The 11,428-nt window shown below is 36.6% G+C and overlaps 1 protein-coding gene across 1 annotated transcript in view; it reads right to left on the reverse strand.

The window, feature by feature from the left end:
- Positions 1–536: 536 nt before the first annotated feature.
- The window catches only part of LOC115236423 (ubiquitin-like protein 3), a 52,543-nt gene continuing 41,651 nt past the window's right edge, over positions 537–11,428 (reverse strand). Inside the window, exons 2-4 of the mRNA XM_029808863.1 lie at positions 5,092–5,200; positions 4,234–4,398; positions 537–776 (exon numbers count right to left, since the gene is read on the reverse strand). Of these exons, the coding sequence (XP_029664723.1) occupies positions 712–776; positions 4,234–4,398; positions 5,092–5,200 (339 nt within the window). The 3' untranslated portion in view covers positions 537–711. The remainder of the gene's footprint in view (positions 777–4,233; positions 4,399–5,091; positions 5,201–11,428) is intronic.

Consider the following 11,428-nt stretch of genomic DNA (forward strand, 5'->3'; position numbering starts at 1 on the left):
TCTTCCGATGTTACAATATCATCGTAAGCCGGGCACAGGAGAGGAGGGGGAGGAAAAAAAAAAGTTTATCGAAACTTAATTTAAGCCGTTAACGAAATCGATTATCGTTAATCAAATCCTTTTCACATCCATCCGTATATCACAACAAGAGCCATAACGTCCAAAGTGACGTCGTTAGTCCAAGTTAGTAAACCATCGCTATCGGCGCAACTCGGCGACCCGGAGACCTCTCGGCAAACTCTAACCGTCGTGCCAGCAACGATCCGTTAGCTCGCAACGCTATCCTATCCGCCCTTCTTCCTCTTCTTTCCGAGCCGAGTTTTCCCCGCTCGGAATTTCCAGCGCGTATCGATCGAGCACGCATTATCGCTTACTAAACGAACCGAAATCCCCGACCGGTGCAACGACGACGACGACGACGACGTGTCATCCGCGCCGGGGAGCGGCACCGTTGCTGCCCGCATCGCTTGCTCCTCCTCGTCATCGCCCCGTTCAACGAGGGCACCGGAGCGATATAATCTTTCTTTCCCTCTTTCTATCTCTGTCTCGTGCTACACTGCTCACGAGCTCAGCCACTAACGATTATACATCAGCGTGAAATCTTAGAAACCATGGCTCCTCGGCGCTCGGGTGAGCCCGCGCTCGCCTATGTCGCGCGCCCATCCGCGCGAAATCCACCACCGACGTCGGCGACGACCACCGGGGGACGATCTAGAGTATACAGCAAGAAGCCGAGCAGCAACTACTTCCACCGCCTTTACTTTTTTGTCTCTGATCTGAAACAGAAACGCACACGTGCGATTCAATCGCGTGCCCCTTTTTTTTGGCGCGGGGGGGGGGGGGTCTCCCGTTGATTCAGCATCGCGAGATACATAGAGGAGTGTGCATATATAATACTGTACAGGTGTGAAAGTGTGAAAAATATCTAATGTCTTCGCAAAATAACTGTTTCGACGACTAAAATGAGGAATATGGTTACAGGCTAAATGGGATCTTGAGAAAGCGTGTCATGCTTTCGAAGAAATTTAATAATTTTTGCATAATTTAGAATAATTATATGCACGTATGCATATAATTTTGATGAAATAAAATTGACAATAAAATCATACAATGGCATTTTTCGATCTTTTTCCAATTTTATTTATTTTTAGATTAAAACTTTCATTTTGTATATTTTTTATACTTTTATTTTTTGGTACAACGCACGCGAGATATATTTTATATATATAATTTTTTTTCATAGAATTTAATTGATTTAGTTTCATTTCAAAGAAATAAATATACCAAGTATTCTTTATTTTTTATTGCGATATTCTTATAAAGAAAACATTTGTTTTCTAGTCTTCTACAGTAATATAAATTATATAGCATACAATATTATTAAATATAAGATATAAGATATCTCGAAATCTCTTTTGCGTGAAAAGAATATTGGGGTCTATATTCCACTTACAATTAGTCATAAATGATATCTTTCTGTTGGATCCCATTTATCTGTCACATCATGCGGTGTTATTGAATCTTTTTTTTTTTTTTTTTTTAAGCGATAAAGTATGTGTGTACGTTATTTTTTTCGTTCTATTTATTCACTGTTATGGAAACGCGTGCAATGGGGTTGGAATTTGTGGCAGTAAGCGATAAGGATTAGGAAGACTCACACGTTGGATTAAGGATTAGAACGTATCGTATGGTTGAAGTCATAGTTTTCGGGATCATCGGGCATGATATACATAAACTCACCGTTAGGTAGAATACCTAAAAAAGAGATCAAAAATAAGAATAAGTCAATACTTGATTATTAATCGATGTAATTGAATACGCATTTATAACACGTATCGATATCTTGAATCCAGAATGACCAATGTTAAAATATAAATACAATAAAAAACTTAGATTTAAATATAACGATACAAAGAGTTTGTTCAGATGTGTAAGATATTTTGTCTGAAATACATAATAACATCGTTTTAAATTAAAGATAATAAATTCGACATAAACAGGAAGCGATTATCAGTTATATTAATCAATATGTATAAATACAAATATTATTTAAAATATCTGCTAAATTATTTTTATGTTGTTTAATCAAATAATAACAATTTAATAAACCCATAAATATTTGAGAAAAACAAAGTAGAGGAGGTTTAACTTTTCACTCATCTTTAACCATTTCTTTATCCGGAAACAAATATGCATTTTTTCTTCGATTTTCGTGTTGCAGTTTACACTACTGATGCACAAATGAAAAGGCCAATTTAGAAAGGAGGAAACCTCCTCCGTGTTGTGAAGTAACGGCGTGTTGTTGGGAAGTTGCACAATGCATCGCTCCTCGACGATTATCTTCTCCGTCGATCAAAGCTGATTATTAACTACCTGACCATGTTTTATCCGTCGCACTTGCCCTCACATCGATTAATAATTAGCAGTAAGCGAGTCGCATGCGATAAAGTTGATATCGCAGCATAAAAAGAAGAACAAAAATGAAAAATAAACTGTTGGAGATTTCTATCAATTTAACATATAATTGTCGAATCGTCATTAAATTAGATTCATCGGAAAAGCTCGCGTAAACGGAAGTACGTGTGCCGGAAACGACAGAGAAGTTGCAAAGGGAATGCAAAGAGTTTGCGAAATGTGCATTTTACGCAAGATTACATAGAATGCACGAAGGATAATGACAATGTTGCGCAATGAGAAATTACTTGTTGACGATCACCGAACAATCATTTACGCGACGAATGATTCTGCGAGTAGATATCTGAACTTTCATTGATAACCGATTGCACAGTGACCTGTGTTAAATCGATAAAGATGCATACGTAATGCGAATCCTGTTGCCTAACTTATCAATGCACTTGTGCCGCGTTAGAGTCGATCTTACTTAGCGAAAATGTCGAAAATGTTTTTCTAATTACAAATCGTCAAGAAGTCTTTTCCAAATTATAAAATAAGTTAGATTTATATTAATTTAAAGTAATTTTTATTTTAAGATATAGAATTTTCTAATCTATTTTTCAACTCGATGTTTTAATTTAGCATAATTTTTTGAAACGTTTCTATTTTTCGTAAAAGCTTGAAATCTTGAAATTACGAAAGAAAAAATAATAATATTTTCAATATCTCTGCCAAAAAAAAAAAAAAAAAAAATTTCTGTCGAAAAACTCCTATGTTCTTAAAATATCCGTGCGTTCTTGAGCGTCCTGTATAAACTGCCGTCAAATAGCAGCTAAATACAGCTAATCGATGTAATTCCATTATAATGAATACCGATGGAACGCGACATTTTCGCTGTAACGAAGTGTGATTGAATCTCCGCGTCTAATACGCGGCTTGATATAACGAACTTTCGGTATAACAAATTCAATTTCGAGATCCACGGCGGCAGCTCGTTGTAACGAGATTTTACCGTAATAATTACGCAAGCGCGTCACGTACCGATGTGTGATAGATTCAGTTTAGACCGACGAGTAAACAAATTTAAAGAACGATAACGAGTACAGATTTAACATGATATTAATAAAAGTGCGGCAGAGTATGCGCAAAGTGTTTTTATACAGGTTGCGGGGAATTAACCCTTAGCCGAGTAAATTCTTTTCCTCTAGAGAGAAAAGCTATGTTATATAAAAATTTTATGCACGTGTGTGCACAACATACACACACACACCCATGTATTTTTTTATATAATTGAAAATTATAATAATTAAAAAAAGGATGTTATGAAGACAGAAATTTATTTTAGGAAACAATGTGTTAATTTATTTTAATTAACATATTTTCTTTACACTAGTTTTTTTTTTATTTACTTAATTATACAAAATAATTTTTACATGTTCTCACGTTTTTTTTAAATTAACTTGTAATTATGATAACATTTTTAACAATTTTTTTAACCAAATAATTAAATTTTATATCTGGTTTAATGAACATTTATGTTTCACGGATAAACGTTAATAACGTAAAAAAAAAAAAAGAGATTTTTCTGTGGTTCAATTTTAGGTTCGCGATGGTGGTTTTGTAATTAATTTAGTGATTATGATTTTGTGTGTGTGCGGTGGTTTATTTTGAAAGAAGCTAGGAAATAAAATTACGTGTACGTCTGTTTACGCGACGAAGTCTTTAAGAAGCGCGGGGGGAGGGATAGGAAGGGAAGCTCGCGATGTAAAAAGTTTCATAAGTCTTTGTGTGTGCGTACGGAGGAGGGGAAGATAAGAGGATCGTATCTCGCGAACTCACCTTGAGAATTAGGCTCCGGAAGATTTTCCCGCGGCACCAGATGCATCACCGTGGTTTTTCCGAAGGGAAGCCCAAGAGCACCGAGCGTGACATTGCTGTGCAGGAAACGACCCTGGTAGATTAGCCGCAGGATCTCCGCCTTGGCGACCGCCTCCTCTGCCCAGTCTGCAACACGAAGGTAACATTTGCGAGATGTTGAGAGCTCTCTCTCTCTCTCTCTCTCTCTCTCTCTCGTCCGCTCAATTCAACTGTTCGCGAAAAGTTTCCGAGTGTACCGAACCTCTTGAATCTTAAAAAAGCGGCGTAGCAAACGTATTTGTGTGTTGATATAAATTATAAAATACGAGACGAGGAAAATACGAACGTTCTATTATAAATCGAGTGAATTTTTCTACTTACTGTGTATGTTCATACAATTCCATAACGTATAAATTCGTAATTTTTATGTATCAATTTATTATATTAAAATGAAAAAATACTCTCCATATTACTCAAATTTCTAATATTTTAAATATATTATAAAATTACGGGACATTCGCTTATTAATTGCACAGTAATATTTTTAATGTCTAATACACGGAATTTTCTTGACTTTTTATTTTTCTTCTCAGATGTCTGATTTTTCTAATTTCAAAAATTCTTGGGTCTAGAGAGACTCTAATGAATGTCTCTTGAATGTTGGATGTGTTTCACAAATAATTTTGCAACTCTATTCTCGTGACATGATGGCATATCGGTAATTAATGGTAATAATTGCGGATAGATCACACGGGAGATCCCGCTCCTATAGCAATTATATCAACGCTAATGGAATGGATTGGTGCAAGCAAAGTTTCGACACGATAATGACTAACTCACCATCCGGCCAATTTTCAAACACATGGTGTGCTATATCGCCCGCAGAATCGCTCGGACTGAATAGGAACTCTTTTGTCTTGCCACTGACGAGGATGAGGCGTAAATTTATCTGCAATGCATAAAAAACATCATAGTTAGAAAGATATCAATTATGCAAATAGAAAAGATTTTTGTCTCTTTTTATCGTTACGAAATTGAAGAGTTTAAATCTCAGATTTGTGATTGGTCATGTAAATTTTTTATAGAAATTAATTTGCACGCCAATTACATCATTCTATACGCATGTTTTATTTAAAAAATATATTTTTATTTCTTATAATATATATTTCTTATATATTATATTTATATTGGAGAATTTAAATCTATGTTCCAAGATTTAACTTTTTCAGTTGTCAATTTTTACGCCAAAAAAGATTTTTATATATTATACATCTGCATACAAACAGAAATTTATAAACGACGTGATTTTTTATTATAATAATGTACATGTGATATATACTTTCTTCCGATATTATAAGCATTATTCTTCTTCTTTAAAATATATTGTAAATTGCAGTAAAATTGATGGCTATTACAATGGACGCCAGGAGCTGAAACGAGCGTTCATCGACAGCACAATCAGCGTGCACTTCGTGCATCGGGGAAATTACCGGGGACAGTCGACTCCTCCCACATACGAACACGAATTCAATTAACGTAGGGTGCGAAGATCGGGCAACATAAATAATTAGCAGCTCGGCGGCGACGATTACGACGAGGCTGGACCGGAGGGCCCCGACCGACCGACCGTTCGTGACCCTTTGCGGTCTTCGTGGTCGCGACAATCTGCTGTTAAAGCGTTAAATCATCGTCCTCGCTCGCATTATCACCCGGTGCACCGCACGCGAGAGACTCCCCCTTGGCATTGCGGGAATTTTCGCGCCACGGGAGGAAGGGAGAAGCTGGAGGGCACGTTTTGTAAAGTGTATGACGTGGAAACAATACGGATGAGAGCGATATAATTAAGATATAACGAGGGCATCGCGAAATATCTACATATGTATGTTGCCTAATTTAAGTATGACGTGGAATAATACGGACGAGAGCGATATAATTAAGATATAACGAGGGCATCGCGAAATATCTACATATGTATGTTGCCTAATTTAATACACAATTTTTCCGTGGGTACTTCATAGGTTTGCGAACACCGGGCAAAAATCGATCGCAGGAGGAGAATAGAATTACGCATGCCGATACGTTTTTTTATTTTTCGTCGCGTTCTGTAATAGAGATCGTGTACGGAAAAAGTTGCGAACGAAAGTTTGAGAAATTCCAATATTTTTCTCCGAAAAGATATCGTTCGATGAAACTCAACATTATTGTACAAAGTTTTTCATGATTCTTTATAATTATCGACTTTTGTATCGGAAAGAGAATTTTTTCTTTGTCGTTTGTTTCAGATTACGCGCATGTATTGTTTCACTAAACATGATTTCTCATTTCTCTCTCATTCATAAAATTATTTTTTTAGAAAATTATTCTCGCGACTGTGAATAGAGAATGACCTGACGTAAAAAAGCTGTAAATTCCACACTTTCACAAGATTATTCTTTGTTGAAAGAGTTTTATATGCCAAGGCCAATAGCGTTGTGTAAAATTCTACACGTGTGTGCCATTTATAAAAACGTTTACGAGATATACCAAAAATGTAAGAAACATTTTTTTCCATGTACATTTTTTTTATATAAAAATAATGGAAATGTTTTTCAAATAAATAATATATTGTTCAAAAACAATTAAATAAGAATAAAGACGATAAGTAGAAAAAAAAAAAATTGTGCAACGCGTGGCAATACGCTTTATAAAGCACGTCTCAAGACTTAATCTCGCCCCGTCATCTTATAATATGTCGATAACGAGATATCGGTTTTCTGGAGCAACGGCAACTAAGGTGACTATTCTGAGCTCCATTCAAGTGCAAATTGCCGCAAGTTTATTCGCACGCCAAATCACGCTTTTTATCGATCGATCGGTCGAAAGGGCGCGACCGACCGTTCTGACAATTCGTTCATTAGCGTCCAAAGACAGAGAGAGAGAGAGAGAGAGAGACAGAGAGACAGAGAGACAAAAAGGAAAAGACAGGGAGAGGGAGGTACTCTTGTTCTGTCCTTGATTTAGACTCATTTTAGACTCATCGTGCACAGAGGAAGTGGTCCTCTCACTGCTACGTGTAACAAGCTCCAAATCCTTCAAATCCGCATGCGCGAATTCATGAAAGTCGCGAGAGGGGTTTCCGCCGACGTACGATCGCTCGTTTGAACTTTAAAGTTACTTATTCGTGTGCTGGTACCAGCCAATTATTCGATTCATGTGTTCGGATCTGCCTCTTTTTCTGATCCCTCGCGCCAAAAAATCCGTTGCTTTTGAGCGAGGATATTTATTTTATTTTATTTTATATTTATTCTTCATTGGTAGCTTCATTATTTTGCTTTGAAATATAATTTAAAAAGAAAAAAAGAAAAATTAGACTATTCAACTGTGAAAGTTAATGGAATAATTAATTAAAAGTACGAATAAAAGTCTCATTTTTCTAAACAGAGGACGATTTCGAAATGTCATGAAAGTGAAGTCGTCGTAGTTAAATATATTCCTAATGGGTCACTCTATATAACGGGCACAGTTTCTAGCTCATCCGCGCAGGTACCATCACCTGAATATCTAGCGATGTGGATCTAACGATGTCATCACTCTGCCCATGTCGAATATTTCGTTTTATTCGTCACGCGCGGCCTGATCGAACTTTCGCTGCTTTCACCGCGCGGAAAAAGCGCAACGAGCAGATCTCATTTATAAAAAAAGAAAGGAACACCACGAGTCTTGTCCCTACACTTCGTGCAAACAGCATTCCAATATGGGCATTGCTTGAAAAATAAAATGCTGATATTTTAATTAATTAAAAGATGGAGGACGAGCAGTAATTCGTGTCACACGCAACTGTGTACATAAAAATTTTATAATAATTAGTATAAATCAAGACCGCGATGTATCTTGTCAAACTTTCCGTTTCTCCTGATAACACGTTTTACGAATCATATAATTAATATTAATGAAAGACGATTCAATTCTAAATATGTGTGTTCAATGTTTTCGACAAGTTTTATACTTATAGCTTGAGAATTTAATGAACAATCGATGAACTTAATTATCAATCAATGAAGAATAGCGTTGAAATATACTTGATTACTGTTAGTGTTTATATTATGTAAATATTTAGAGAGTATTATTCTGCTGATATTATTATTTTTAATAATATTGTATATCATTTTCTTTTTCTCTATATTATATTTATTGTATGAACTGCAACATTATTTTTATAGATAGCAGACAAAAAGCTCTCTTTATTCAAGTCTACAAGGTAAGAACGTTGAGAATCGTGTTTACTGTAAAAAAATCGGGATAAATCTTTGAACGAATGTCGGTTAGCGGATAATCGTTTTAAAGCCTACGCGTTTTAAAGTTCGACATGCAATTTCGCGCGATGAGTTTCACTAACTTATAATCTTAAAATAGTGGAATCGCCTTAAATTAACCCGGCGGATAATAGGCGGAGCTCTATCGGCCGCCAAGTTGCACGTGGACTTGGAAAGTATAATGAACGTCCCACTGCCTTTCTAATGAAACGGATAAATGGATTAAAGAGCTAACGCGATTTAAAACAGAATGGTAGGCCCCGACGCAATTTCTTTTCTCCGTCGTTGAAATCTCAAATTGTTCCAGCCTTGAATTTAAATAACGCTTTATATAGCACAATTTCTTATTTTTTAAATTATATATATAATATTTCAATTTAAAAATAATGTATACATGTAATTAAATAAACTTTCGTTCTTTATTCCCATCCCTGAAAAAACTTGATTCTTCTTTAGAATCTCCGATCTTTTATTATTTATAATTGAACGAAATGGCCACAGTTTCCGTCGAAAAGACACGAACATTATTAAATTCGTCAAAAATATATTCGCAAGGTTTGATGTGACTCATTTTACAAAATCATCCTGCATTATACGTATACAATTTTCGCAGACTGTTGATAATGTGTTAATGGACGCGAGGATCGGTAAACGTCGAGCGATACGATACCGTTACGCTCTGCGGAAGCTTTATGGGCATTATGGGACGTAATGAAAAGGGAAGACAAAGCGAGGGTGGAAAAAGAGAAAGAGAGAGGGAGAGAAAGCGGGAGAAGAGAAAGAGCGGAATTGGGCTAATCGCGAATGTGTGTTCGTGCGATGGGTTTACCTTGATTTTGCGAGCGCAAACGCGAAGCGGCTCCGGCTCGCGTCACGAGGCGAGGTCACGCCGAAACCGGACAACCAGGTCATTGGGGCATTCGGATACCCGAGGACCGCGACTGGAACTATGCGCATACGTATGTAGAGTGACCCACATCTCTACGCGCGGCCGCGTCCTTCGCCCGCAGCACGTATCGAAGGACTTAAAGTTTTGACGCAAACACGTAATAACGAAAGCGCGCGCGCGCGGATCTTCTCGATCCAGATACAGCAGGATGCAGAGGCGCTTTTTCCTCAAGGTCCTTTCGCGAGGCGACTCTTCGTCGTTTATCGGGTACAAAGTTAGACTTAGGGATAGCGCAATACAATTTTTTTTTTTTTTTTTTATGTGCAAGTTTTACATAAAAAAGAAAATATTTTACTAAATAAATAAGTAATTTTGTAACATATTTTTTCCGTCTCTTTGGTATAAATTATTTCCAAAGGGTGAGATATGCGCAGATACTTTTGTTCTTTTCACTGTATCTAAAATAAATTTTATTACAAATACTTAGCGCAACAATAAGATAACGATATATGTACATGTCAAGTAAAATTAAAGGATGGCAATTTAATAAAATAAAATCACCCACGAATATTTAGTAATTAATTAATTAAGATAAAAATGCAAAGTATTAGGTCACTTAAATTTTGTCAAAGAAACTCTTTCCTCTGACGTTGTCTGAAAAATTGAATAAGATTCCTTGCATATGATAAAAAAAAAAAAAAAATGTTTATCGCTCAAAAGGATACAAGACCCTGAGTCCGAGAAACGCGTTCGATCTGGATGTATTTTTCTCTCTCTCTCGGGAAAGGAAGATGAAGGGAGGAGAAGTAGCGTCTGGCTCCGACCTCGCATTTCTCATCGCGCGGAGGCGCCGCGTCGACGAAGCTAACAGCGAACCGACGCTACCCACCGCTTTATCTATATTCACATGCGAGGTATCGCGCCGTTATCACCATTCTTGGCGACGACAAATCGCCTCGACGAACTCGGATTTTTTTCCTCAAACTCGATGAGAGGCGTAATTATAGAGTCGCTTGATTTATCTAAGTTGTTTCAAACGAGACGTCCAAGGATATTGGCAAATTATCTGCCACAAGTTTCCACCCAACATTTTGATTTTGCGTAAAAAAAAGAGGGGGGGGGGAGGAGAAAGAGAGAGAGAGAGAGAAAGAAATGTCATCGGATGCCATTGAAATTTGAAAAATAACAATATATGATTATATATCGAAATACAAAATTTTTTCCATTTTTTGTGGTCCAGATTGTGCATACGTGCACGCGCGCGCATGCGAGATTCACTTCATACATATATTTCGAGATAGGTCAACGAGATACCGGAAATTATTCAGACGAAACATAGGTCGTAGCGCGGATACCTATACCTGAAGATGTCTCGACTCCGTTTGATAAATATCTCTTCGTCTACCTCTCGTTATGTTCACGACGGGATCTCTCTCTTTGTCGATAGAACGAAAAACAGGATACCTTAATCACAAAAGACATTCGGTGTGGCATAATTCCGCGAGTCTATTATTTCTGGCAAGTCAAATTCCAGCAAAATCGACAGATCACCTCACGATTTCGTCGGAAATAAAATCGATACATTAGTAGTATTAATTTGATGACTATTAATTAGCGAAAAAGAACTGGCAAAAAAGAAACAAAGAAGATACTATTTTTAACAGTAATTTGTGTTAATTATAACACGCCCGACGGCTAGTTATTTAATATTACAATTGTCGCAAATAACAAACATACACAATTATATATTATTACATACTAATAAAATTCGCAACTCGCGAATTGATATGAAATCAATGTGAATAAGGCGAATAAGAGACGAAATGACGCCGATGTGTATTGGTGCGTAAATAATTCTTTTATTCGCACACAATTAAATTATCGGACCGTACTACATTCCCGTACATTTTCAATGCGAGCTGCAAATTTTATTATACGCAAAAAAAAAAAAAAAAAAAAAAAAAAGGTTTCCTTTTTTTTTTCCTTAAAAAAAAAA

The sequence above is a fragment of the Formica exsecta genome, unplaced genomic scaffold (assembly GCF_003651465.1).
Source record: "Formica exsecta isolate Colony F162 unplaced genomic scaffold, ASM365146v1 scaffold247, whole genome shotgun sequence".
Classification (NCBI taxonomy): domain Eukaryota; kingdom Metazoa; phylum Arthropoda; class Insecta; order Hymenoptera; family Formicidae; genus Formica; species Formica exsecta.